Source organism: Lithohypha guttulata (genome assembly GCF_036872675.1).
Source record: "Lithohypha guttulata strain CCFEE 5908 chromosome Unknown scaffold_3, whole genome shotgun sequence".
Taxonomy (NCBI): domain Eukaryota; kingdom Fungi; phylum Ascomycota; class Eurotiomycetes; order Chaetothyriales; family Trichomeriaceae; genus Lithohypha; species Lithohypha guttulata.
This window is the reverse complement of record NW_027042752.1, coordinates 1,990,784-2,018,062: the sequence shown is the minus strand read 5'-3', so window position 1 is coordinate 2,018,062 and position 27,279 is coordinate 1,990,784. Positions and strand designations below refer to the sequence as shown.

At 48.6% G+C, this 27,279-nt stretch overlaps 11 protein-coding genes across 11 annotated transcripts; 4 read left to right on the top strand and 7 right to left on the bottom strand.

The window, feature by feature from the left end:
- Nucleotides 1–143: 143 nt before the first annotated feature.
- Nucleotides 144–1,697, bottom strand: LTR64_004513 (uncharacterized protein; the record flags this gene model as incomplete). The annotated part of the gene is made up of 2 exons (XM_064898858.1): nt 144–1,416; nt 1,543–1,697. 2 exons carry the CDS (start codon nt 1,695–1,697, stop codon nt 144–146), a joined length of 1,428 nt encoding a protein of 475 aa, XP_064754815.1.
- Nucleotides 1,698–2,241: 544 nt separating this feature from the next.
- Nucleotides 2,242–2,919, bottom strand: LTR64_004512 (uncharacterized protein; the record flags this gene model as incomplete). Its single annotated transcript, XM_064898857.1, has 1 exon — nt 2,242–2,919. The coding sequence occupies one exon, from the start codon at nt 2,917–2,919 to the stop codon at nt 2,242–2,244; it is 678 nt and encodes a 225-aa protein (XP_064754814.1).
- Nucleotides 2,920–3,290: 371 nt separating this feature from the next.
- Nucleotides 3,291–5,819, top strand: YME2_1 (mitochondrial escape protein 2; the record flags this gene model as incomplete). The annotated part of the gene is made up of 1 exon (XM_064898856.1): nt 3,291–5,819. The coding sequence occupies one exon, from the start codon at nt 3,291–3,293 to the stop codon at nt 5,817–5,819; it is 2,529 nt and encodes an 842-aa protein (XP_064754813.1).
- Nucleotides 5,820–6,422: 603 nt separating this feature from the next.
- Nucleotides 6,423–8,162, top strand: LTR64_004510 (uncharacterized protein; the record flags this gene model as incomplete). Its single annotated transcript, XM_064898855.1, has 1 exon — nt 6,423–8,162. One exon carries the CDS (start codon nt 6,423–6,425, stop codon nt 8,160–8,162), a length of 1,740 nt encoding a protein of 579 aa, XP_064754812.1.
- An 813-nt stretch (nt 8,163–8,975) lies between these two features.
- LTR64_004509 (uncharacterized protein) lies at nt 8,976–10,229 on the bottom strand (the record flags this gene model as incomplete). Its single annotated transcript, XM_064898854.1, has 1 exon — nt 8,976–10,229. The coding sequence occupies one exon, from the start codon at nt 10,227–10,229 to the stop codon at nt 8,976–8,978; it is 1,254 nt and encodes a 417-aa protein (XP_064754811.1).
- A 650-nt stretch (nt 10,230–10,879) lies between these two features.
- Nucleotides 10,880–12,880, bottom strand: LTR64_004508 (uncharacterized protein; the record flags this gene model as incomplete). Its single annotated transcript, XM_064898853.1, has 1 exon — nt 10,880–12,880. The coding sequence occupies one exon, from the start codon at nt 12,878–12,880 to the stop codon at nt 10,880–10,882; it is 2,001 nt and encodes a 666-aa protein (XP_064754810.1).
- An 841-nt stretch (nt 12,881–13,721) lies between these two features.
- On the top strand, nt 13,722–14,675 carry LTR64_004507 (uncharacterized protein; the record flags this gene model as incomplete). The annotated part of the gene is made up of 1 exon (XM_064898852.1): nt 13,722–14,675. The coding sequence occupies one exon, from the start codon at nt 13,722–13,724 to the stop codon at nt 14,673–14,675; it is 954 nt and encodes a 317-aa protein (XP_064754809.1).
- A 1,001-nt stretch (nt 14,676–15,676) lies between these two features.
- LTR64_004506 (uncharacterized protein) lies at nt 15,677–18,376 on the top strand (the record flags this gene model as incomplete). Its single annotated transcript, XM_064898851.1, has 1 exon — nt 15,677–18,376. One exon carries the CDS (start codon nt 15,677–15,679, stop codon nt 18,374–18,376), a length of 2,700 nt encoding a protein of 899 aa, XP_064754808.1.
- Nucleotides 18,377–21,605: 3,229 nt separating this feature from the next.
- LTR64_004505 (uncharacterized protein) lies at nt 21,606–22,509 on the bottom strand (the record flags this gene model as incomplete). Its single annotated transcript, XM_064898850.1, has 2 exons — nt 21,606–22,287; nt 22,400–22,509. 2 exons carry the CDS (start codon nt 22,507–22,509, stop codon nt 21,606–21,608), a joined length of 792 nt encoding a protein of 263 aa, XP_064754807.1.
- A 489-nt stretch (nt 22,510–22,998) lies between these two features.
- On the bottom strand, nt 22,999–25,572 carry TRK1 (low affinity potassium transporter; the record flags this gene model as incomplete). The annotated part of the gene is made up of 1 exon (XM_064898849.1): nt 22,999–25,572. One exon carries the CDS (start codon nt 25,570–25,572, stop codon nt 22,999–23,001), a length of 2,574 nt encoding a protein of 857 aa, XP_064754806.1.
- Nucleotides 25,573–26,587: 1,015 nt separating this feature from the next.
- On the bottom strand, nt 26,588–27,235 carry LTR64_004503 (uncharacterized protein; the record flags this gene model as incomplete). The annotated part of the gene is made up of 2 exons (XM_064898848.1): nt 26,588–26,881; nt 26,933–27,235. 2 exons carry the CDS (start codon nt 27,233–27,235, stop codon nt 26,588–26,590), a joined length of 597 nt encoding a protein of 198 aa, XP_064754805.1.
- Between the last annotated feature and the right edge of the window lie 44 nt (nt 27,236–27,279).

The following is a 27,279-nucleotide window of genomic DNA, read 5'->3' as shown; positions in this document are numbered from 1 at the left end:
ACCTCAACTCTATTACGTATTCTTCAACAAATGTCTATTAATGCTTGAGTTATGCCAAAATGAACAAGTGTATACGCACCCAAAGATCAAATCGACGAGCCGTTCTCCTCTTTACAACTTTTCGCTACGTCCCTTTCAAATGCTTAATCGCACCTACTCAATTTTAAGTCCTCAACATCTATACCCTTCCACCCTGCTAAAGTCTCACGTGCAGCGGAATCATCAAATGAGACTCTCGGTATCAGGCCTGTACTCTTCTTGACACGACCACGCCTGGCTTCGTCTTCGTAGAATTTCTTGATTGTGCGATAGAGGATTCTGCGCTTGATGAGAGAGCTTGCGGCGCGTAGGGCGGTTGCTTTGATAGTTGTCTCTGGAGTTGTGGTGGAGTCCTCTGCGTCGTCCCTGTTTTCGTTGGCGTTCGCTGAATTTAAATCCGGAATTTCATAAGTGTCGGTATGGGTTAACTCAGGATCATGATAGCTCTGCCTGGAAATCGATGTTGTATCGCCATCGGTATTCAGTGCCTGTAGGATTTTGTCGGGCAGGGTTGATGACAGCAGTCGAGGGAGAGTCTTCATCGGGTACGCTCGTTGGATACCTGGAGAGACGTAACGGAAGGTGAGATTCAGAAGTGGTCCAGTAGGACGTGTAAATCTTGGTTTTTGAGTTGGAAGGGGCAAGTTGCTACTCCCGGTTATGGTATCTGCATCTTCCTGGTCTGTATCTGAAGTATGTTCAGACCATGGATATGGCTGTGTTGACCACTGTGTATCAGTTGTAGAGTCATCAGCTGGAGGTGTCAACCGACGATCTGAGAACTGTGGTGTAAGCGCTGGTGTGGGTCGAGAGTAGTGCTCATTCAGAGATTTGAGGTGCTGGTCAAATAGTGAGCATCGTGGTGCTGGTCCAGGGCAGTCTCCAGCATTCGGCTCGTATCTCGGAAGGTCCAGGTTGTCTGACAGCACCACTTCTATCTGATTGTCTCCTGGAAAAACGGCAGTCTCGGCGTTGGTGAGCAATCGTACTGGCCAAGTTGAATTCGAATCATCTTCCACAGTCGCGTCAGTGTCAACGTCGGTATCCGTAGGGGCGAGTGGCACCGGTGGCTGTACTGAAGCAGGCGGATTTCCTGTAGATGCAGTCGTTTGTAAGATAGGCGATCTATCGACAAGGACATGGTCACTCAGATGCTCCTGCAGAACTCCTCTAGAATGAGTATAAAGGCCTCCAGAATGGTAGGTAGTGTTGTCTTTCTCACTTGCTTTAACCTGCCAAAAGTCTGTAGCTGTCGGTGACACTGTACTCGTTCCTCTCAGTGTCACAGGTGGATCCGCCAGCTTGTGTTCAGAAAAGCCCTTTTTAAGTGCTTGCGCTTTACACTTCTTTGCTCCTTGTTTCTGCTTCTCGACTCCACTAGAAATCGGACCCAGTACATCTGATATTTTCGACCTTTGCTTGTGTAATATAAGACGAGAGCCGCATTGAGGCTGGGCAGGTTGAGACAAATTATACACTCTTGCTAGATTATCTGCCACGTACCATGAATCCCGAACACTGACAGCATGATCGTCGAACTGTTCATTACTGGTGGTCGTCGAGTCGGGGCTGTCTTCAAGATTGCGAGAAGACCTTTTTAGAGCCTCCTCGACCGTTTTTCTCCACCACTTTGGGTCTTTGGGTTTGAAGGACGACATACTGAGTGAAGGTATTGTGCATCGATGAAAGTCCACAAAAGTTATTCAAGATCGACTTGAAGTGAATCAATCGGTTGTCCTGTATCTAATCTGCTGGGGTAGAGGGTCGCGAGTTCTTGGAAACTAGGTTCGGTTGTTTAGAAAATTGCTTCTAGATTGCTAAGGCGAAAGGTGGAGTGAGGTGAAAGTGACAACCACTCGCACCTCCTGTTCCAGGTTCAACCTGCTGTTCAGAAATAGAAGGATATTCTTCGTAGAGCGAGTACGCCTTCTGTGTATTCTCCTCCGGGGACTATCCTTATTGGGCGTGATGCTAGTCTTTTACAGCCTCTGTTTCGTGTATCAGAAGTCTACCTCCACGTCGAGTGATCCCGAGGCCTGCGTTCGTTGTGAGGTGCATAGTAATGTCGTATACACGGGGAGAGACAGTTTCTCGTGACTATGGTGAGCGTTTCTTACTGCTTTACTTGCCCAGATAACAGACGTCCTCCTGGTGGAATTTTTCAGTTTTGGCGATCGCACAAGTAGAGCACGGCTGATGGACTCATGTAGATGGGGGAGCATTAGCGAAAGTAGTACCTTGTCGCTTGTCCCATGGATCAGACACGTCCGGATGTGCCTGCTTCCAATCTGCAATCTTAGCTTCTAGCTCTTCTAGACTGTCTTGGAAGGCATCCTTTACAGGTTCAGTCCTTACTTCCCAAATATCCTCACTGCTCGGACCAGTTTTCCATTTGACTGCCTTCATCCTGTAATGATCTTGTATAGCCTTTACTCTGTCCTTCTCTTCCCAATTCCTTGTTCTCATACACAGCCAGAAATCAGACCAGTGATTCTTACAGCTCCTGAACTCTCCATACCGATACACATTCACGAACTGACCACCGAAGCTCTGACAGAACATGGCATAATCAAGTGCAGATCGGCACGATATCTCTGTAGGATACAGCGCATCTGGAGAGATATCTGCAGGAATAGGCGTCGATTGAGATTTTCCGTCTTGTTTCCCATGCACTCGTTGGTCTAATGCTTTCGCTTGCTCTATCTCGATCTCTTTCAGTAGTTCTGCGAAATCAAGGCTTGCTTGCTCTTCCCGCGATATTTCTTGCTTGACGCGTGCTGGTAACTTTTCCACAGCATGTTGCTGAGCGGGTGTTATGTCCTCTGGTTGTCTAGGTATCAGCGATTTGTTGTCATTTGACGAGCCAAATGGCCACCACATGGCGCGAGGAATGTACGTTGGTCAAAAGTTTATGGAAATGAAGCCGCTTCAAAGTTACCAGTACTACGATCTGTGCTCCTGTACCAAATGTCGCACCTGCCTAAAGCGGAAGTCCACGTTTTTGTCTTGCCAATCAAATTGTGCTTAAGCTAAAAGAAACGCGTGCCGTCATCACGCGCCTCAGAAACTTGGAAGGTGCAAGTGAGGAGTGGGATCGCAACTGCCTCGTGGTCGAATGCCCAGAATCAATCGCATTGTTTGATGGCCCTCCATACAGATTGAGCCCATGTTCGAATTACTCTGAGAGCTGGGACAAATCGCTGCGGACCACGACTTCTTACTCGCCCGATATGCGGACTGAATAGAGCAGAATGCTGCCCCTACGAGGCCTGTTGCGCCAGCAGGCTCGACCATTACCTCTACAATATGGCCGATATATCCACTACCAGTCCAGCCGTCGTCCTACGCCCTCTGCGCCAGTAGCTACCACTAATTGCCGCAAGAAGAGCTCAGAATCTGGCATCAGTGATGCAGGAGAAGATGAAACGGGTCACATCAATACCGCTCCTAATGAGAGCATTCTTTTCTTCGATAACATATTCCCTCTCAGGCTGCAATGGTTGACAAGAATACCTTTTCTAGATGCTAGAACAATTATCTCTGCCTACAGGCGAGTCAATAGTCCGCACATAGCTTTGGCCGATCCAACGGGAATTGTCGATCGAGCACTACCGAAGAATTTGCCCATCAAGATATTGTCTATCTTGCCTAGGCTACGCGAGGGTGGTGCCTATGTCAAGTTCCAGCATGAGGCCGGCATTTCTGCTCAAGAGTTGGAAGGCACAATTAAGGACTATCTCAAACATAAACCCATTAGACCTTGGTTCAACCCTCTTCGACGTGTAAGAACATTTTTAGTCAAAGGGAAGCCTTGGATCGAAGATCTGTACCGCCTGCCGAGTCAGAGAGTCAAGGTTGAATTTCTACCAACAACACCAGAAGCGTCGGCCGCCGAGCTGACTCAGGAGACACTATACTCACTTTTCCGCAGATATGGCACAATCCTTGAGATGACCTCTCAGCCTTCCGATTCCAAGATCGCTCCTCGCTTTGCCTATGTTGACTTCTCGAGGGTACGATATGCCACAATGGCTAAGAACTGTATGCATGGTTTCATTTTGGTCGAAGAGCACGGTGGTGGAAAATCTGGTACACTGCTGAAACTCAGCTACGAGCCCAAGGTTAGAGGCAAGTGGATAAGAGACTGGCTAGCCAGCCATCCGAGAATAGTAATCCCGGTCGTCGCAGCCCTCATTGCTGCTCTCTCTGTCTCTATCTTTGACCCTATCAGGACATGGAGCATCCGCCTGCACATTACCCACGGCCTTCATCTCGAACAGAACAAGTACTATCAATGGGTCATGCAACAACTTTCTCGAGGTTATGATTATGTTCGCTTTGGATCTAAGAAGTCTGAAGATGCAGGTCTTGATGCCATATGGGAAGACAGACATAGCCAGATGCAGCAGCTCAAGACATGGATGTCTGAAAGTGCCGACACTTTCATCGTCATTCAAGGTCCTAGAGGTGCTGGCAAAAAGCAATTAATAGATCAAGCTCTGTCACATGTGCCACAGAAGCTGGTTATTGATTGTAAGAAGATTCAGGATGCTCGTGGAGATAGCAAGACTATCAATGCGGCAGCAAACGAGGTTGGGTACCGACCAGTATTCTCATGGATGAACTCCTTCAGCAGCATGATTGACTTAGCTGCTATGGGTACGATAGGAACCAAGACTGGTTTTTCTGAGACTGTCGAAAATCAACTTGTGAAGATATGGACAAACACAACATCAGCTCTGAAAGGTCTAGCACTCTCGCACCGGGACAAGAAAGGTCGTGATGCTGGCATGCCCGACGATGAATGGCTCGAGGCTCATCCCGAGCACAGACCGATCGTGGTCATCGACAATTTCTTGCATAAGAGCAATGAGGCAGGCGCAAATATGGTCTATGATAGAATTGCTGAGTGGGCTGCTAGCCTGACAACACAGAACATTGCTCACGTCATATTCCTGACCACGGATGTGTCTTTCTCCAAATCTCTGTCCAAAGCGCTTCCCGATCGCGTCTTTCGACAGATTGCCCTCGGAGATTGTTCGCCAGAAGTTGCAAAGAAAGTCGTTATTCGACATCTCGATACAGACGTTGTAACCCGAGAAGGTGAGAAGAAATTGACAGATTCGCAGTTGCGGACTGACCTCGACGAGCTTGACGGTGTGATCCAGGTTCTTGGTGGTCGGCTGACAGATTTGGAATTCCTTGCACGACGGATACAGGCAGGTGAAACCCCAGGTCGTGCTGTCAAGCAGATCATCGAACAATCAGCATCTGAGATTCTAAAGATGTATTTACTGGATGGCGAAAGAACCTGGACACCTCAGCAAGCATGGGTTCTGATCAAGGAACTGGCCTCAAATGAGGAACTTCGATACAACGAGATTCTGCTCAACGACATGTTCAGCAAAAATGGTGAACAGGTACTCCAAAACTTGGAACAGGCCGAACTGATCAGTATAGCTTCAGCTAATGGCCGACCAAACAAGATCAAGCCCGGGAAGCCAGTCTACCTATCCGCCTTCCAGTATCTGACTGAGGACGATGTGTTGCGTAGTCGTCTGGATCTCAGTATATTATCGCAACTCGCTGCAAAGGAGAAATCGACTATTGATGCGTGTGAGAATGAACTCAAGTTGCTATCTGAACTTCCAGGCATGCCGGCTGAGCTGAAACCTCGAATTAGGTATTTGTTGGACAAGGCCCTAGCATCACAGGAGAAGATTGTTGGTTACGAGGCCAAGCAAGGACAGTTGAAGAAAGTGTTGACTGAAAAGTATTGACGATTTTTACTATTTATGATACCCTTCAACTCAATGAAACGTAATTACTCTCTTCTACTCCTCCTCCTTCGTGAATGCGCAAAGAGGGCATGAGTCGTAAAGTCGTAATCGTCTTCTGGCGTGTGTTCTAAGCTACAGTGCGGAGTGTAAGAGCATATGACATTTCCGGAAACATCCACCATCTGATCACAAACGAACATGTGGTCCAACATTTCACACTCGGTTTCAATTGTTGAAATGGTTTCGAACGGAATTGTACTTGCGGAGTTGCAGTTTATGTGGATCGTTTCGAGACGTTTTATTCCTACAGGCGAAACATACGTCAGCACCATACCGCTACTCCATGACGAACAACCCTCACGAAGCGGCCACTAGTGCTCTATCATCTGCAAAACACCTCGACTTTACACTGGCCTTGTCACCATCTGAGTCCGAGTAATCTGTGACTCGATCTCATACTTTCGTTCATTCGAATCAACGAAGCAGCTCTCTGATTGCGAGTGTTGCAGCAGTCTTCGATGGCGACTCTATCGTGTAGTGTTAAGTCACGAGTACTTCAGACTATTATCCCTTAGCTCAAAGGTACTCTGTCCCTGAAACACGATGTCGGGGAACACCTTCTTTCAGCCCTATGTCGATCTGTTGAACAGAATACTAGCAGTCGCGATCGAGAAGCCGTTACTCTTCATGATTCAAGCCTTTGTTACTATCTGCTTGATCACACGGAGATGGACTGCTTTCCAAAAGAGCTACCGTCAACCAGACCCCAGTCTTAATACTCAGGCTATTCCACGTGTGCCTTACTGGATCCCTTTTGTTGCCAACACATTGAGCTTTTCCTCTCGATCACAATCATGGCTTCTGAGTCAGGCCAAGGCTCAAAGGGCAGGCGTATTTGCGTTGAGGATCTATGGTCGCGATCACGTTATCGTTGCATCGCCAATGCTCTGTGCAGCTCTGTCAGATTCTGACAGTCTCAGCAGCGAGCTATCATCTGGCTTACGAAGCAGAAGGTTCTTCGACAATCCACATACGGACCAAGCCATGCAAATTCGCAACCGCGAAGCTGTCGCCTCTTTCAAGCTTGATAGATCGCGAGTCAGAAAGTTACTGAAGCTCCTGGAAGCGAATACCTACAATTTAATCTCATCATCTAGGTCCTGGGTCGATCAAGCACAGTGGGAACGGACTGCTGAGGTCAATGTCATAACCGAGGACCCTGAACTATCTGTCTCTGCCAACATCAACATCCTCATCCGTGACTTTGTCTCGCACATGTTCTTCTCTGTGCTACTCGGTAGCTCCTTCGTCGAAGCCAATCCGGATCTCTTACCTGATTTCTTCTATTTCAGCTCAAAATACAGCACGTTCATGACAGGGTTACCGTACTGGATCGGTCCTGGTCTCGGACCTCCTGCTCGAGCTCGAGAGAAATGCCTCCTTACACTCGATGGCCTTGTACATGCTATCATCGCGGACACGGAGCGAACAGGTGGAAGTGCACTAGGTGTTGGGATGCTGTATGACGTTCAAGACGTCCATCCTGCTGTTGTGAAACTTGTCAAGAGTGCCAGACAACACAACCGCCGTGCTAAAAATGTGCGATCGATTTCATGCGAAGTGCTTCAGATGTTATTCTACACCACTTTCCACGATGTGAACTTGGTTGTATGGATGATTATCTACCTATTCATGAAGGGCGAAGAATATGCAACAACATTGACAGCGGTGAAGGAAGAAATAACAGCAATAGTCCGTGTTGAGAAACCACCGCCGAGCGGACTCCCTTTTCAAGAACCACCAAGGCTGAAATTCAAGACCGAGATTGTTCATTTGCTTGCGGAAAAGTGTCCCATGTTGACGGCAACACTATCTGAAGTGCAGCGTCTCGAGGCCGAGTACGAAGACTACTTCGTTGTGGAGAAAGACTTTGTGCTAAAAGCAACCACGGACGATAAGCAGGACAGCACAGCAGGAGAATCAAAGAAGAGAGGTGGGAAGTTCGAGCTCTGGCAAGGTGATCGCGTTCACGCAGCATACGGAGCTACAAATAAAGACCCACAATATTGGGATCGACCTAGGAGGTTCGTCCCGAGCAGGTTCATGTCAAAATCCGAGGCGGAAACTGACACGAGTATTGCGGTTTGGAAGAGCCTACCCAGTCGCGGGGGACCTGGGGAAGTGGGTGGTGAGCTTGTATTGATCACTGCTGCGCTCTTGTTATTCTTTGAGTTCACTTCGATGAATGGAAGTGGACTAAGTCATCCAGGCTCCACGATAGTGGCAGGAATGGCAACGCCGGTAAGGACTGTGACAGGCAAAATTCAGAGGAGACAGTTTTGATGTGGCAGAGAGCAAAATCACGAGCTAGTTGTTCCAGTGCTCGAAGAAGATGGCACGTGGTTCATCGTGAACAGCTATATTGCATCACCACTATTATCGAGTTCTGCAGATAGCCAGCCACAGGTGCGGCAATACCTTCAAATCATATCGACAAATCAGTCTTGGTCTTTCGTGTCGTCGTCCAAGGTAGCACCGCGTTCCGCAATGTCCAGCTCATCATGATATTTGCCAATTTTTCAAATGCTGGCGTCGCGCTTCGCAGATCTGACCAACCATTCTTGTGCCTTTATCAGTAATTCCTCCCTTAACTTCCTGAACTCGATGCCATCATAAGCACAGGCATAGCGTTCAAGCAGCTTTAGCTCAGATTGGTACCTGAACGCAAACCTATTGAGATTTGATTTCCTGGAACTTGGCAACGCGCACGTAAAGACTTACCTGGAACCAATTGAATGTTGCGTAAGTACTTCGGTTGTATATGTAAATATGAGCAGAAACGTATAAGAGGAGAAAGGATTTATCGACAAAAGCACTCTGAAGGGTATGGAAGGGGTCTCTCTACGTACTGAGGTCTGCTTCAAGAAAATGTGGAGTGGGTGTTGTGGTATGTGTAAGCGAAGATATGGTGAGATAATCGTCATATGGAAAACGGCTCACATGTGAAGACTTTGCATCGGTTGACGTTTCCCTATATCGGGATGATAAAATGATGATATTACAAGCTGAGTATTCATTTTCTCAACGCTAACTTTTGTTACTGATCAATCATACTAGAAATTACATACTCGTCTGATGGATTGATCTTTGAATCAACTATTCATCACCAACCATAATATCCAAAGCACCCTTGGCAGCCTTTACGCTGACATAGTTTCGCTCGCTATCACCCTTGGTGCCTTGAAGACCGCCCAATACCTTCTCAACAGCTAGATCCTTGCCCTCGAGCTGAACAGTTCCTGCAATGCCACGAGCATCAATGGTGCCCTGGAAGTTCTCAGGATAAGTGATCAACTGATCGCCAGAAACAGTGGTATGGTATGATTTGAATAGACGCTCTGCAGCGATGCTGTCAACATAGACGCGTGCTGGGCCAGAGCCAACCTTGGTGGAAAGCTCGGCACGGTTGCCTTCAGCAGCTGACTCGAAGTCAACGTTGACATAGAGAGAACCCTTAGCAACGTCAAGTGTGGTAGAGTTGTAGACAGGGAAAGAACCCTTGAGGTGACCATCACCAAGCTTGATGTTGGAGACACCCTCGTTGCCACCGGAGATGGAAGAGATGTCGAGGGTGACATTACCCTGGGCAATATCCAGGGAGGTCTCGTAACGGGCTTGTGTAAGGGAACCGTGAATAGCACCCTTTGCAATAGTGATCTGGGTGTTGTTGGAGTGAACTGGGCCTGGCTTGACGAAGCCCTTTCCTAGCTTGATGGCAAATACACCAATCTCGAGTGACTTGGGTAGTGATGAGTAGTCAACCATATGCTTTGGCAGGTTGAGGTCAAAGGTTGGAAGACCGAAGGTACCGAGGAGGTTGGATGGAATCTGAATCTTGGCTGAGGCATATGTCTCGAGCTTGCCAGTGCTTGGAGTAGTGACAGTAAGGTAGCCATCCTTCTCTTCAATGCTGACCTCGCCGTTCTTGTCGTGGTGGTTGGTCTTGAGGTCCAGGTCGATTACCACCTTGTCGGAGAGCTTAGAAGTCTCGAAGACAACCTTGCCAAAGACCTCAGTGCCTCTTATGGAAAGACCGGATGCGTGCTCTGGCTCGAATTCGAAGTGGGTAGTACCTTCATATGGCTTCCAGTTGTCGATAGGAGGAATCGGGTGCTGATGATGGCCACCACCTTTCATCATGCCGGGGCAGCCAGATGAGAGAGCATAGTTGATGGCATGGTTGGCTGCGTTGAGGACGAGCAGAGTGCCGAGGAAGGCAAGGACGACTCGAAGGAAGCGGCGGAGGTAACTTGGTCGCTTTGGCTCGACGACATAGGTCACTGGTACTGGAAGTACCTCGACCTCGACGCCGGCAGCCTTTTCGTCAGTATATCTTTCCATTGTAGACATATTTACAGTATGAGATGAATATCTAAGAGAAGAGTCGGAAAAGAAGCAATATGAAAGCTTTATGGATTAAAATCGTGTTGCCTAGAACGCAAACGAACATCCGCAATTCACTACATCATTCGACTGTACCTGACATCAGCGTACGCCATGAGCTCCTTGCCACTTCCACATGCGCCACAGCAAACCATGGTTTGATGCACGTGTGGAAAGCGTGATTCGCTGTGGCTGTTGCTCAACTCGTACATGCCAATCACAATTGAGCCAAGCCTTAAGGTCGCGTCGGAAAGCGGGAGAAGGTTCTTGTAGGCGAAACCTGGCGAGATTCTGAAGAGGTTGTGGGACGTTGTGGGACGTAGGCGTTTGATCCTGCCTTGATTTGCCTCAACCCGTATACCCGGGTATTTACAGTCATATTGTTCAAGCCCTACTACGGTACAGTACGGCAAGAACGCGCTTTGTTTCCACAGCACTTGCCAATGCAACCAATGGTTGGTTCTTATGAGGTACGTATGCAGAGTGTGAGAAGCAGAGCGCTATCTCAGGTCTACCGAAGATAAATGTGTTCAGTAAGCACTGTCAACGACATTGGAGAGACAGCTACGAAACTGAGCCTCATAGAAGCTCCATCCACGATATTACATCGTCGTGATTCATTGATGGATTCTTCGCGCACCCATACCTGGATCGTCTTCACTCTCCCACTTAACCGTTTCATGGGACATTAGCGATGTCGCTGGGTCAACAGCGGAACTTGTAGAGAACTCCCGCGTAATGTCAAAGTCCAGCTGCTTTTCAATCTCATCCGTATGCTGGACTGGCTGGTAGCCTCTTCGTCCGAAAACATCTGCAAGCCGACGGCTAAGAGCTCTGGACCTGTAGCAGGCACAGAACACCAATACGATTCCACTGACAGCCATAACAGGTATTGCTAGATTTAATCGAGCGTTGAGGTATTTGTGAGAATGCCACTTCTGCTTGAACACCACATATTGGCTGTACAGAGGGCTGGCAGTATCCTCGATCTCAGCTGTTTTACCGCTTGGGACATGTAAGAGTTGTGATACTCCTAATATCTTTTCTTCATTGTCCATGGCAATAACGCAAATAAAGGGAAACTGTTCACCGACGTATAAGCCAGTCTCAAATCCTGTTTTGTTGGTCTGCGCTAACACACTTCTCATCTCCAGGACATTCCTCGGCTCATCTGCCGCAAGCACTAGCCACGAAGCGAGTCGCGTTGCACCATTCCAGCTGAAGTAAGCTGTGTCGTTGCTGGATTTGCTCAGAGACTCCGTGTATGCGCCGTTGAAGAGTGTTACTGGCATCCTGTCAACTGACGGCCCAGCAGCAATCTTTGGACTCCAATGAGGAGTACCATCCCAGTCGAGCTTGTAAGCACGATAATTGTCCGCCGTTTCTCGATCAATATCCTGCATGACTGGGCCGAAGCGAACGTCCCACAGTATCGTCCCATTGTGAGCAAACTCGGTGAAGGCAGGCTCACTACCATAGCCTAGCAAGTTGTTTCCATTGTCAAGATGGTGCATGCCACCTTTACGTACAGCGACAATATCGTCAGGAGCCCTATACTCGGCAGCTAGGCTTACTGTCATGGCGTGAAAGTCCAGGTCTATGATGATACCTCGCGAGGTCGAATCTTCTGCTTGGATGTAGCCACAACTTCTATCGTCGAACAGAGACAGCGATGTCAGTGAATCATCGATCCAACGAGCATCGTGCTGCCACGAGAAATCAGTGGCTCGACCACCACTGAGGTCAACAAAGTCATTGCGAGAGCCACCCAGCGTCCAGAGTACAGATCCAGTCCTACCTTCAACGTAGTAGACTGCGTTGGTGTGCCGAGCGGAGATGAGATAATTGCCTAAATGATCTTTCTGTACACTGTTGATGTGAAAGAAGTCCCAACCATGCCAATTCTCGTCTCCTTGCTGTTCAATCTCTGGAAGCCAGAATGAATCATGCATGTCAATATGGTCAGATGCACGCCAACGAAAGACCAGCTCGTTCGTCAAGAGGTCGACTTCTTCGAAATACGAATCGAGAAGCCAAGAACTGTTGCTCAATGGCCACATTTCACTTCCATACTCCTGCAGATCAGCAATCCTTGACTGGTATGAGGTATAAATGGCGTGACAATCTGGCGTCAAGAAGATATCATGCGCATCGATGTACTCCAGGTCTATGGAAGAGATATTCCACACCAAGTGGTACGTCGAATTGAGGATGTAGACGAACCCGCCGGCACGGCCATCGATGCTCGTGCCTGCCCACCATATCAAATAATCACTGTTGTTACACGTCTGAACCGTGAATCCAAACGTGTCTTCGTCATAGTGAGGCCCTTGATAGATGACGGAAAGGGTTTCCACATCGAGCAGCTGAGGGACAGTGGTAAAGTTGTCGCCGTGAGCCGCCCAGGTTATGTATCGAGCTGGGGACGCTCCATCCTTTTGTTGAACGATAATGTTAGGAACAGGTGCAATTACATCCAGATCTGAGAAGAAGGTCTGCCTAGGATAGGCTCCAAGTTCGCCGTCCTGATATGCTTGGTCGTTCAACAAGGGAGGCAAATCAGCCACACCACGCTGAAGCACAATCAGCACTCCAAATAGCAACAGCACGAAATCCATGGCGATACATGGTTGAGAGTAATACAAGCAACGAGCGACGGGGCAGATTCAGATACGCAGAGACGGGACGGAGAGATGCACTGTTGACCAGACATCCGTGGCATTTACGTTACGCGTCCTGACCACCATGACGAGCACAGACCGTACGGCAAAGAGCCTATCAGAAAGAGAAGAAGTGGATATCGGCTGTAGATAGCAGGCGTGAGAGAGACCTCTTGCCATGGTATGCACTTCAATACGAGAATCAGGAAAGCTGTCTCGTGTGCGTGCACTAAGATTGCATTAGTTCCACAGAACGAAAGGTGGAATTGAAGGCCAAGATATCCGAAGCGATAATGGTGCCCGTAACCATCGGATATCATGCAGCCTTCCCACCTAATCTTGCAGGGCACTAGCTCATCCCCAGATAACAGCTCATTGACAGATTCTTGGCTAGATCTATGTCCCTGCGATGTCGATGGGGTTTCATACCTCTACTTTCACGTTACCAGATCAGTCCTGGGGTTATTGATTTGTGCATGCCTCAGGCAAGAAGTACCAATACGCGGCTCCGTACGTCATTGTGGTTTCAGCTGACGTGTACCAAACAAAGCTGCCGGTCTGGCAGATAACAACCGTGTGTACAAAGGCAATTGACTTCGTACAATATCGACCTAGTAAATCCATGACTCGTGCCCAGGTCGTACCTGACGAAATCGTGAACTCGAGTCGTAGTCACTTTGACACAGGCTGGTCCTGAAATGTTTCTGTACTAGTAATGCTTGCACCTGTTCTCCGACTACCACTTATACCACTAACCTTTCGGCCAAATACATCCTTTGCAAGACGAGCTCTCGCGAGCATGGCTTCCCAGAAACCGATCCGAATAGGCTTCGTGCCTGAGCACTACTTAATACCTCTACACCTTGCAAAGCCATACTTCAAAGACCCAGTTGAGTTGATACCGTTTCCGTCTGGCACGGGACATATGATCACTTCCCTTCGATCGGACGAGATAGACCTGGCTATTGGTTTGACTGAAGGCTGGGTCGCAGGCTTGATGACAGCAGAAGGTCAGCAGAAGCAAGGATACAGCATTGTAGGCTCGTGGGTGCAGAACTCGTTACGTTGGGCTGTGGTTACGGGCCGAAACCGAGACGATATCAATACCATTGAAGACCTGCGGCAGCACAGACGAGTTGGTGTAAGTAGGATCGGTAGTGGTAGTCACATCATGGCCTTCGTGTTAGCAGAGCAGAAGGGCTGGCTGAAACAAGATCATGCAACCAAGTCGGAGGGATTAGTATTGAATCCGCTTGGACCTTTTAAAGACCTGAGAGATGGTGTGACCGGTCAAGCCGGACAAGCCCCGACTGCAGATTTCTTCATGTGGGAGCACTTCACAACGAAGCCATACTTTGATGGGAACGATGCACCTCTAAAGCATATCGGCGAGATCTACACCCCATGGCCCAGCTGGCATATTGCTGCTTCCACCAAGACCTTCCCAGAACCTGGTACAGAACCAAAGTTATTAAATCTGTTTGATTGCTTTGATCGTGGCATCCGGGACTTCAATAATGATACAAAGTCGGCCATCGACAGACTGGTCAAAGGTGAGTTCCACTGTGAATATTCAGAGGAAGATGCAAATACATGGTTAAAATCCGCCCAATTTTTCGAAAAGACAAGAGGTGTCGATGCACCGACCATGGATGGTGTCATAAAGACTTTGGAGACTGCTCAGATCATTGAGCCTTCGACAGAAGTCAAGGACACCAGTGGAATTGTTGGTATACATCGGGAAGAAGCCTAATGCGAAGAGTGCTGTTCATAAGTCTTGTTGGTGTGGTGTACAAAAATCGCCCAGTCAGGTTTCAGCACTGGAAGCTGTATGCGTTCCGTGGCATAGCAAGAACAGCAGCAAACTCCCACTGGGGCGGACTGTTCTAGGTTATCTCAACGACGGAAATCGTGCCATACTTGAGAGGACATAGATAATCGTCTTCCTCCCTGCTGAATAGCTACAAGTGTACTCCCATCTGCACTGATCTCCGTGTAGTCGTCACCTGTCCACAATGTAGTGCCGCGAAAGTGATCGACGAGAAGCACATCCCCAGCTCCACTGGAACTTCGTACCGATCCAGGTGGATTTAAGCGAGAAAACCGAAACGTGGGCTCTCCACTCGAACTCAGCTTCACTTGGTACGACGCAGCACTTGAGACCTCAAAACAGCACCTTCCACGTCGCTATCACACCCTGGTATAGTACATGTACAGTACTTCGGTGTGTTTAGCACAATAGCAATCTTTGATCTATTGTTAGCTGACCGAATGGATGCTACCGAATGAAGCCTTGATCATTCAGCAATTTGCTCGGATCGCGCATCATTACTCATCTTCAACATACATACTGGTGCTTAGCTCTGTACACTTGATGACTGGGAACTAATGACTGACACAGATTACTTGGCTGTAGTCGGGAATAGTGCTTCCAAGCAAGAGATATTCCAGGTCTGATTAGCAAGAAGAGCCGCCAGGACCACGAATCATTGTTAATCCCAGGCTGGACAATTGACAATTCGTGATTCAGTTGTGTCTGGAAACCATATACGGAAAGGAAGTTCTGTGAACATCATTTGAGGTTATCAACTACTTACTTCGATAATGAAATTCATCTGGAAGCGACGAAATCAAAGTCTCATGTGTTTCGATTATAGCAGAAGCTTCCAGTAACCTTGCTAGCTGTTCCAACACTCTAGACACCCACTACCGACGCCAAAATCATCACGACCAGACCTCCAGTGCTGTATCGAGATGCCACCACGCTCCCTTTCCTCCTCATCCACACTTGCGCCCCCCACCAACGCCGACACCAACCAACCCCCTAACAGCTCAACCTCTTCATCACCACGTCGTGGTGATGAAGAAGAACCTCGCCCAACACACACCGCCGAAATCGGCACCCTAAAGAAACTCTCTGTCCCTGGCGGCACAGCATGGCTCGGCTCCTCCTCCGGTGTATACTTCGTCAATACCGTCCGACGTGCATTTTCCGCCGCCTTTGCACACAACCTCGAAAACGACAGTGATACTGCCGTCCCAGCCTCTGAGGATATCATCACAGGCGAAGATGCTGCAGGGAGGAGTTTCAATGGGAGTGGGAACGTAGCAATGCCAACGAGAGGGGCGTGGTGGCTGCATGATCAGGATATCCATAGACGGATTGTGGCGGCTGTAGGGAGACCGCCTGCGAACCAGGGATTAGCGATGGATTTGATTACGACGTTCTTTCGTCAGACGCATCCATTGTTTCCGTTCTTGCATGGACCGAGGTTTCTGGAGGACGTGAGGGAAATATATGTGGCGATCCATGGGCAGCCTTCTTCATCGATAGGGCAGGCTTCGTCGCGCCCAGAAGGTAGCACGCCATACTCGGCGACGAATGATAGGAGGACGGATAGCTCGACCCGTGTGACTGCGAATTCAGCCTTGTCGACCTTGGGTAATATCCAGTCCGTCGACCCCTTGAAGCTGATCACTTTTCAAATCATAATCAATATCGCAAATCACTCACATACTCCATCCACTAAGAGTGACCCAACAAATAGCCTACCACCCTCCTCTCTAATTCCCTCGTCTCAGAGTCTCCTTAGCCTTGTTCTGCCCCTGTCAACGACACCATTACTGCCGACAATACAACTCCTTCTTGCTGCAGAACTCTACCTCCTTACCACTATATCCCTTCGACAAGCCTCGACGCTTGCCGGTGTGACTCTCAGACTTATCTATCACGCCGGCCTGCACAGATGTCCACTTCGCTACGCAAGCCTTACGGAAGCCGATTGTGAAATTCGCAAACGCATCTTCTGGGCGGCGTACGCCATCGATCGGCATCTGAGTCTTGCATTAGGTGATCCAAATACCTTCCAGGACAGTGATATTGATGTATGTGTCAGTCGAGGAATGAACGGAGAAGGCGAGATGCACCGAGCTGTTGCTCGCGAATTACTGACGGAGGACGAGAAGGAGGTCGAGGTCAAGCTGCACTATGCGCGTGACTCAATGGGCAGAATCGTACATATGGATCAGTGGCGCGGCGGCCTGATGAAAGGCACCAAGACGAGGAAGGAAGACGATCAACCACAATCTCGAAATCCTCCAACACCGAGCGCGAGAAGCAAGCAATTGCGCGAAGCCGCGTTGACAGCGTACGTGCATTATGGCAGACTGACAGGCCGAATCATTGAGATTTTCCACAAGTCAATCAACTTCCGATTTCCGAAAGAGGACGCCATAGGTTTCCTGACGGCCGATATCGAAAACTGGTGGAACGAGCTGCCCAGCACCTTGACGGGTGAGTTTAATCCCGCAGCAGCAGGTGGAGACGGTGAAGAGACTGTCGAACCGGGTTTGGTCCAACAGCATAAGCTGTTAACACCGTTCTTTACTCTTCTGTACCATCAACTTTTGCTCTTGCTCAACAGACCAAGATTATCGCTCGACCAGTCAACGGCAGAATTTCAACAAGGACTTCAAGTATGCATCCGTGCATCGAAGAATACGCTCATTGCTTTGAAGAAACACAAAGAGAACAGCCAATCCGTGTTTCTGCCTGGTTTGTTGTCCGCCGCATGGATGGCAGGTCTGATCATCGCATTTGCCTGTCAACTAGGCAAGTACCCAAAGGTCCGAGCATGCAGTGATATCAGATCGTGTCTGTTGCTTCTCGAGTCGATGAACCTCAAATGGTACACAGTCAAGAATTGCCACAAAGTTCTCACTTTGTTGCTGGCTAGTATCAACGAAAGAAAGGCTGCGCCGAACGGATATCTGCCTGCGTGTCGTAATGATCAATTGTCGAATGCGCCAGGTACTTCGGCTAGAGGAGGGTCGAGGAAGCGCAACCGTGACTCCACGTTGGTTGGCAATAACGAAGCTGAACCGTCTCCGAAGCGAGATAGCTTGGCAGGCATGTCTCCAGCCTCCTCAGATTTCCATCCTCCTCACTTCAGGTCCCCAGAGATGCAGTCAAACAGCACTACTGCACATCAACAAAACCCATCGATATTGTTTGCTCGACAGGGTTCGGGAATCAGCGCTTCTAGTGTGGATTTCATGACACCAAATCAATCCTCCAACTTGTTGTATAGCAGTACAGTACTCAATGGTGACATGAAATATTCCAATGACAACACGAACAATATTCAGAACCAACATCGTGCAGGGGCAGCTATCTATGCTGACCCACAAGACATGGCTTTTGCTCAGTCCAGTCATAGTATGGGCATGAATCTGCCCGAGTTGTCCTCGGTGGACGACCCTATGTTCTGGAGTAATATGGATAGTAACCTTTTCGATATTTTCGGAGCTGTATCATGGGAAACCATGACTGGACCTGTAGGTGTGAATGCTAGTCCCAACACATGGGATATGTCATCGTTTGCGGACCAAGGTGGCGGCATTGGTGGGAACATGAATGACTTGTTCGAGTCGAACGGACAGGCGTATTTGTAGCGACTCTCTGATCACACGTCGATCTTGGGGTTAACAAGAACACCTAAGGCTCTCGTATTGTGTCTGTTGCAACCATTCTCACAGCTCACCAGAACAAGTGTGATTGTACATTGTTGATTGTAGGCACTATCTCCTGCTGACTAGCATTGTCATGATCTAGGTCCATCTGCATAGTCGACTGTAGTTGCCAAGTATTGAGATCAGTATAGCTGGTGCGTGTGAGCTCGGGGTTCTCAAATGATACCTGGGAGGAACCTGGATTGTGTTGTGTCATGTCCGTACTGCCGTTCAGCGTCCTTGCTCTCCAGTGGCTTGGCGATGGAATATTCATCGTTGTTTTTACCTTGTCTCTTTGCGTTTCTCTTCCATGCATCGATGACGATCGAGCATGCTCAATAGAATGCAGGTCGGTGTCTTTGCTATTGATCCGTGAGAAAGTCCCAGGAACTCTTGTGTCCGGTCCACTTTGACGCTCTGTTCTTTCGAACGATAGATCATTCCGAATTGCGGACTTCGCACCAGTGTTGTTCTCCTTGATTGAGGTGTTCGCTGCACAGTCTTGTTGCCATCTGAGGATATCGCTGACACTAGTCAGAGGGAAAGTCTCCCAGTAATCGACACCGGTCTTCTTGTTCAGCATTGGGGGAGAGCTTTTCCGTTCTGATGAGCCGTCTATGTTCTCGTCGGGATCGTCGTGAGCCAGACGCGTAGTTGCAGCTCGCAGCTGTTCTGTCGTGACATGTGGTAGAATCTGTAAAAGAAGAGATTCTGCTTCGTGAAGCCTGTTTTCAAGGCCTTCTATATAGCCCTTTGCTGGACCTCTAATCAGGAGTTAGTCGAAAGATCGAGACAGATTCAGCTAAGTAGAAGTAGGCTTTCTCTCTTCAGTCGAGCGAATGTTTTGCTTACCTCTTTCGTTGTTCTGGCCACGTACAAGGTATGCCAGAAGCTTCGCATTGAGCGCAACCGTTTCTGAAATATGAAAATTAGCCAATGCCGAGCATACACGATCGCACTTTCTGCGTGTACTGCGAATTGCCTGACCAAAATTGGAACAACGTAATGGTTGTAGCTTCTCATCGAGCTTATTTGATACACTTGGAACTCAACGGCCCGAGAGTAACTTGAGGCGTGCTGTTTTTGGTGGACTTCCATCGGGAATACTGGTGCTTGTTGTAGATGGATACGGAAGATAGATCGACCTACCTGTCACCACTGCACTATCAGAACAAATAAGTCAGCACATCTGGTCGAAAATTGCCTGAAGCACGCAAAACTGTCTGAATGAAAGCAAGCCTGCCATCCAGTTTCCGGGGAGCTAAAAGCCAAGTGCGTGTAATTTGCATACCTTCTGCTTCTTTGACCTGCAGCCGTTACAGGCTCCGCTGATGCGAGTAGGCATCTCGATATCCCCGACGTTTCTGTCGTGATGAAAAACCCCGAAGCGAAGAACAGTGGGAGACGCGCACTGCCTCAGACTCGTCTTAAGAATCAGGCAGGTTGGAAGATAGAGCTAGTTCTGGACGATTCCGTAGAAGGTAGCCATCTGACTTCGAAAGACATCTGTGCCGTATATAGAAGTAGTGGCTCGACCTGAAACCACAGCAGGCTCGCGAATTGATCGTCTATGGACTTTTTCACCTCAGTATGATTCCCAGCGAGAAAGAGACCGAGCTAGGAGGAGCTAAAAAGGATGTTGTTGGTGTTCGTGCCAGGAAGCAAATAGTCTGCTTCGGAGCCGACCAAGACGCGTGACTGGGTCTCGACAGACTGACATTCGATGGCGGCAATTTCAAGCCATTCTTGTTGCGATCTCCTAGCGTGTGCCTTTATGAGACTAGTTTCTTTCTACGTATGGAACAGAAGCTGTAGATGGGTAGAGATGCAAATGGAAATTGAGTGGCAGAATGTTTACGTGGAGGTTTGAACCATAACAGCCTGAGATTCGAGGCAACAAGCAGATTTGAGACATTGCCAAGGTGAGCACTCAGTCGCATACTGCTGAGTCGCGAACGCGACTGAAGTCAATCTCTACAGTTAAGGGGGTACTCGTAAGAACTTGAAGTATACGCGTGAGCGTGACGGTCGATCACTGTCCCTGCAAGCAATCTATAATTGATTACCGACTCGTCGTCTGACTCTATTTTCTTGTGGTGGCAGAATGTTCACCATGCTCGAGTCCTATACACACGAGGAACAAGCCATGATAAGCTTTTACCTGGAGCAGCCTGGTTACACTGCTTCGAAGTCGATTCTGCCTCTCTCATGTGGAGTTTGCCTATGAGGAGGACTTACAGCTGGCAACAAACCTCACTCATACTGACGACCTATTCCATGAAGTTGTGGTGAGACAGCAAAGCCACTTAGCGGCCTGGCTTTGTCTGACGTTGAATTTAAAAGGGTCTGTACTGCATTGAACAATCTGTGTTGTGATGAGGGGAATGGTTCTGAATGCCGGGTCGTGACTATCTGATTATTGGAGCATGAGGAGGTAGCAGGAAGTTTTATAGCTGCCACAAAAAGGCTCGAATATAGTGCTGCGAAGTCCGGGTTCTGTAAGTCTGTTGCATGTGGTCGATCGTAGAGATTGAGTAGTGATTTGATACCAAGGCCCGAAAGTGAGGCCATAACATGTAGGTTGGATCTAGCTATACAACGTTTCACCGCGAGAATATATGTCCGGAAAACGAAGTCTTTATCGTGCAGTATCGTTCAGCCATACCGGGCATGCAAGCACAAAGGCTTGTACTCAAGTATGGCGTGACAGGTTGCGTGGCACGCCTGGATCGACATGAATACACGCACAAAGGTTGTACCGCAGCGTGTCGTCCAGCCGGGACTAGACCGGGTTCAGGCGAGTTGAAACACTCACAGCCACGAATCCAATCGATGACCGCTCAGAAGGTGCGGATGCCCATCAATACCGGCAAACATGTGAACTAGGCCAGGCCACCTAGGGCAAGGCAGATTTGTCTTGTTCAGCGTTCGGAATTGTGAGTACCGTATTTGACAACAAAAGACGATCCTGTTATTTTTCCAGCTCTAATTCAATCGTCTTCTCGACGCCTGCAGCCCAGAAAACGTTGACATCTGGAGTGGAGGCGAGGTTGTGAGCCTATTGTCGCGATATGTGGTCAGCGACGAAGTGCTTTGGTCAGTGTATCTCGAGTTGCTCAATGAGTAGTCTATATCTCGAAGGCTTAGAATTCGTGTCAGCCTGTCTCTTTGCTCAGATCGGTGGCTTGCCCATCTGGTTCATCTCCATGGATCTGTACCTCGAACCGTCGCCATACATGTAGTATTGTAATCCCAGGTACGAGTCGCAGCAAGCTTGGAAGATACCACACAGTCGGAAAGGCCAAGGGACGTATTCCTTGCTCAAGAAGAAGTAGCTCATCTTCATGGCGTCACCAGCTAGCCAGTTAACAATGACTGACAAGCGAAAGCCCTTGCAAGATCTAGCGTTGTGGTTCTTGAAAATTTGTGGCACAGGTAAGAAGGCTTCGATCGCAAGCCCAGTATAACCTATAAGGGATATATAGAAAGGTGTTCTCGAGATAAAAGGAAGTAGGACGTGAATAAAGAGCAACGTGCAGGACATGTATGCTAGGAACTGGAAGTATGGTTTCGTGGTGTTCCACCTCCAGAAGTTCAAAGGTCTTTTGCCTGCAAGAATGTCTTCGACAATGCTGTCTGCTGAGTAAGAGCTAAACGGTCTGTGGGCGACGCCGTCTCTCGATGCTGAAGAAGGTCTATTGTCCAATGCGACTTTTAGCAGGATCGTCTGCACGACAAGCATGAGACAAGCCTGAATGAGCAAAGAAGTGTCATAGTACGCTCCGAACCAGTAGAACACTTTCAGAATCGACGCGACAAGCATAATGAGGGGAATGTCGAGGGAGAAGCCATCGCTAGACTTATTTCGATGTATGGACAAGATCTGGTCGGCATAGGATGTGACGGGTGATGCGATTAGACTTGGTTATGTCAGTCGCCAACCTTGAACAGGATGCGAGAACTTACAAGAGCGGCGCGAAATAATCAACAATGAAGGAAAGGAACTCAAACATGCTTGCACGGGAGGGGAACAAGGAGTGAAGGTCGACCAGGTCAAGGGCCAGAGTCTCAATCATCCTGGCTTCGAGCCGCAGTTTTCTGATTAGGGAGGTATATCTCACGTGATCAAAGTAACTGACAAGGCGTGTTGTATTTCGTCTAGAAGGGATCGAGAACGTACCCAGTACTTACTGTAAAACAGTGATTCCCCAAGCGAATTCATGCCGTGGAAGCATCGTGCTATGAACATCATCATTCCTGTTTTTGACCCGAACATTCCGCGAATACACTTTTGAGTCATAAGCTGATAAAATTTGCCAAGCTTTTGTACCTGCCGTAGCGTCTCTTAGCAGAAGGACCGCCGCGAGATGCTCCTTCCTGCAGTGAATATCTGGAAGTCAGCCGAACAACGCGCCTCTAGATGGTTACAGGAAAATCGAGGAATATGCAGTCTCGCTACAGGGCTCAAAATGGGTAGGTAGTGTGTAAGGATCAACATACATTGATTTCAGTCTATCTCATCAAAATCTTCGCTTTAACGCAATCACATACATGTCCAAACTGGATCAGTGTGTACTAACAGTCTTCGTAATTTTTTCCGCCTCTTCTTTGATGGCGTCCTCGGCGCCTGCGACTTTGTACATGGCCTTTCCAAGACCTCGATGGAATGGATGGCTTCCTCCTCCATGACCTCCGGAGCTTGTGGTAGACAATCCTGTGTGACGTCGCTTTCGGGGGCCAGTCTGGTTTTCGTCGTTCTGATACTCATCCTTGTTACTTCTATGGCTTGTTGCTGTTGCAAGAGGAGCATCAGTGCCATATCTTGACATGGCTTGACGAATGTCATACGTCGAGATTTGAGATTGTCGTCGTGCAAGTAGTCTGTTTGCCTCCTCCGCCTCCTTTCGATGCAAATTCTCGGATGGCAAAAGAACAGCTCGGTCAAGCATGTAAGGAAGACCACGGTGACGGCCTCGAATTTGCATGGCAATGATGATCAATTTTGATAGAACCTTGAATTGCCCGGAGAATGAAGTGTTGGCTGTTGGATAGCCCAATGATAATCCTACCGTACCGTAGGCGGAAACGATCTCGAACAACACCGAGAAGATTGTAAAGGCATACTCGTTTGTGTTCTCGAGACGTGACCCTTCCACAATACAAATGATGAAAAGACCAAGGAAGATATACCACAGATCGAAACTGAGCTGTTTCCGCAAGTGAGCGCCGACGTAGCTTGGTTCACCATCACCTTGGTCGTCGTCATTGCCACTAGCATATATACCCAAACTCTTCTCCTCATACACGTTCGTCCTTCGCATAGAAATGGCGATCGGGAACACGGAAATGTACATCATGATTAGGTAAGAAACTTGTATGGCAGGATGTAGTTCGGCAAGATTGACAGCTGCAAAGCCTGCTGTACGTGTGGATGCTGCTTGAAAGAGGCCGACCATGAACTTGACCCAGGGGCTAAGTACTTCCACAGTTGGGTCATTGAGGTCGAGAACGATAAAGAAGAATAGATCAATGGCGTTGAGTAGGACAAGAATTGCAAACAACCACCAAGTAGCTGCTCTTGGGAAGAGAAGCGTGAAGCAGCGACGAGGATGATCGAGCAAGAATTGTAACTCCTCCCAAAGGCCACTTCCGACTGGAGCGAATTTCGATAGCAGCCAGATTACGAATCTGAGCATACAAGGAAAGCCAGTGTTGCCAATGATGATAAGGAATGTCATCAGCAGCATCGGAAACGTCGCACTCTGGAAAGAGATCATCGAGTCCGGTGTCAATGTGAAGCCCAGATCGTTGAAAGCAGACCCAGACGTGAAGACGCCCCACCAGCCTCGACCTTGACCAATCTCCGTCACAACGGTGCCATAGCTGACATTGTAGATCCAAGGTGCCAAGCAGACGGCACCAAAGATGTGGAAGAGGAAGAAGTAACCGATCAGAATGAGTGCCAGCGTTTTCAGAGCACGATACTCTATACCTCCAAGCTCCTCACGCTCCTCTTCGGTCAAGTTCACGAAGAAAGAATTCCTGCCAACAGTTGGTTGATAACTCAGATAAGGAGCTGGCTCGTTGGTCCTGTATGTGGTCGTGCGGAGGAAACCGTTTGAGTTTCTCCTGTTTCGGCTTTGGCCACGTACAAGAGGATCGTCGTAGGTACTAGGTTCCAAAGTCGATGCTTTTCCTGTCTCGATGCGTGGAAAAGCCGTTGCTGCTCTACTCGGGCCTTTCTGATGCGAAGGAACATCTGGTTCATTGAAGGTGATATGGGTACCAACTCTTGGCACACCGATGATCTCTGGGGCACGGTCTTCGGGATTGATGTGCGATACTTGGCGATCCAGTTGCGCAGTGTCGTCAATGCTTTGCACACGACCACCACGATCGAATTCTCGAGGACTAGGTATGCGGAGGGTCGTAGTATCCACCGGGTTCCTCTGGTTCTCAAGAAATTGTATGTGCTGTTCGGTATTCATTTGTTGTGGCAGACGTACGCTGTCGATAGAATTGCTTCGACGTAGAGATTTGTCATTGTCATCGTAGTTGTCACCAGAAGTATCGGAAGCGTCCATCTGCTTCTCTTTCTCTTCAATCTTGTACGTTGGATCAGTCATTGTACGACCCTCAGCTTTGTGACCCGTATTGCGGAGTAGTTGAATCGCTCGGCCACGAACACTATTGACGCCCATCTGGGCTTCGGGATCTGTCGAGTGCATACTTCCTCTGCGCTGTCGTGATCTTGATCTGGTCCGCCGAAGCTGTTTTGCATCTCTAACGATGTCCTTGAAGCGCTTCTCGAACGAGTAGAGGCGTACAAAGACAACTGAGGTGTGGATGAAAATGGGATTGCACACCATTGCCAAAAGGTACAGAATGACCTGCTGGCCTGTTTTGATCTTGTTGACATCGACGGTGTTCAGACCACTCTGAGTACATGCTCCGCTGGTGAAGAAGAGTGAGTCTATGTAATCAACACCACCGATAGCGTAGAACATGCCCGACCAAAACAGGGCCATGAGACTGATGTAGAGGTAGTGGATTGTGATGAAGTTGAACTTTCTCTTCAGGAATACATCTGGTATACCCTTCTGGACAATCGACCATACTGTATGCAAGGGTGCCGCCATCTTCGCGACGACGCTGTTGAACTTCCTTGACTCAGGCGCGCAACGGTAAAAGTGGTGGCCACAAGAATTGGTGGTGGTTGGTAGGTCTACTGAGTTCGTCGCTCTGATCGGTTCAGGCCTCTGGTGTCGAAGAAAAGACACATGACTCGAGCCTAGGAAAGTTCTGGTTTCAGAACTGCAGCATGCGGTTCAACATGAAGTGAAAGGAGGTGAAGGCGAGAGGGGTATTCGAGGACCGAAAACGGCGATCAGTGAGATCACAAAGCTCCGACACTAGAGAAGTGAGCTTTGTTGTTGACTGTAGGTGATATAGGTCTGGTAACAATAAGCTAGGGCAATAGTGAGTATAGTGATAAAGTGCGGTGTGCTAGGACCTGCGTTCGGTCAGGGCTGAGGAGTAGGTTGAGAATCATGCTCGATGTTCTGTAGATGGTTGGAAGGAATATCCAAGCCTCGAAAATCGCTTTAGGGCAGATCTCGCCCGAGCTTAATTATCTGGTTCCACCCTGCCAGCCAAGACGCTCTCACATGCCCTTGCAGTGGCGCACGTGGCAGTTTCATCACACAATCGTGACCGTTGTACAGATCATCCTCGTGCTTGTGCGTCGTGCGATGTTTACTAAGGGTGGTGTACCTGATTGTATCCTTGTTCGTTCTCGCTGAGTAACAATTACCTTGTCGACTCCCAAGAAGGATTGGTTCGCGACTTTTCAAGGATCCGAGATTGAAGTATGGAACCCTGATGTCAGACGGCTGTGTTGGGTACTTAGCTATCCGCCTCCTACTTGCTTTGAAGCTCTCTACTCGCATGGCCTGAGCATATATCTATCGACCCTGCTTGGCCTTTCTGTGCATCCCACTCCCGGGTAAATGCATCTGACGACGCATGCGCGCACAATTTCGCGTTGAGCATCTGCATTGACTCGAGGGGTCGATACTCACTAACCCAGCACTTCTCTCGCTCACAAGGCTATATCTATCACGACCGACCTTTGCAGGTATCCTTGCCATATAGCTATCCGCTTGGATTCCCCAATCGCTTCGGAGGCTGAGTGATCTTGGTCAAATGGTCGCCATTCAACTGTTTCAGTATCTTGCCCAGTCCTTCATGAGAATAGTCATTCTCATTCCACATGTCTTTGTGGTACCTCACCTTGCCGTTCTCGTCCAGCGAAAGTGATACCAGGCTGTTGACCGGTAGGGCCTTGTGTATCAGTTTCGGGGTATACTCTTGTTGCAACTTGAAAACGATAAGATCTGGCTTGTCTTCAACAACCTGTAGCTTCAATGTGCGAAGCTTCGAGAATGCCTGTCTCAAGTAAGCTGGAGCTCAACGTCTATTCAACCTCGATCACTCTACCTTGGGAAGACCGTACCACTGCCCAGCTATCTTGTATCGCGTATCACAGTAAGAATACGGATCGTCGTAGATGGACTTCTCTGCATAAACCTGCATGTCATCTTCGCTCGCTGAACCACAATACAGATTCATGATCCGCCTGACAATCTCTTCGTGCTCTCGAGAGATGTCAAGGGACTCTTCGGGATGCGGCTCGTAATCCTCCGTCGCTGAAACATTCCGAAGAGAGTCCTTGCCAGTCAGCTCAGCAGGATTTGGATTTGGCTCGTAGTTTTGGTGAAGCTCGTTGGTGTTGAGTGACATATTGTTGATTGGCTGTAATCCTCTATTTTAGAGTTTTGTTGCCG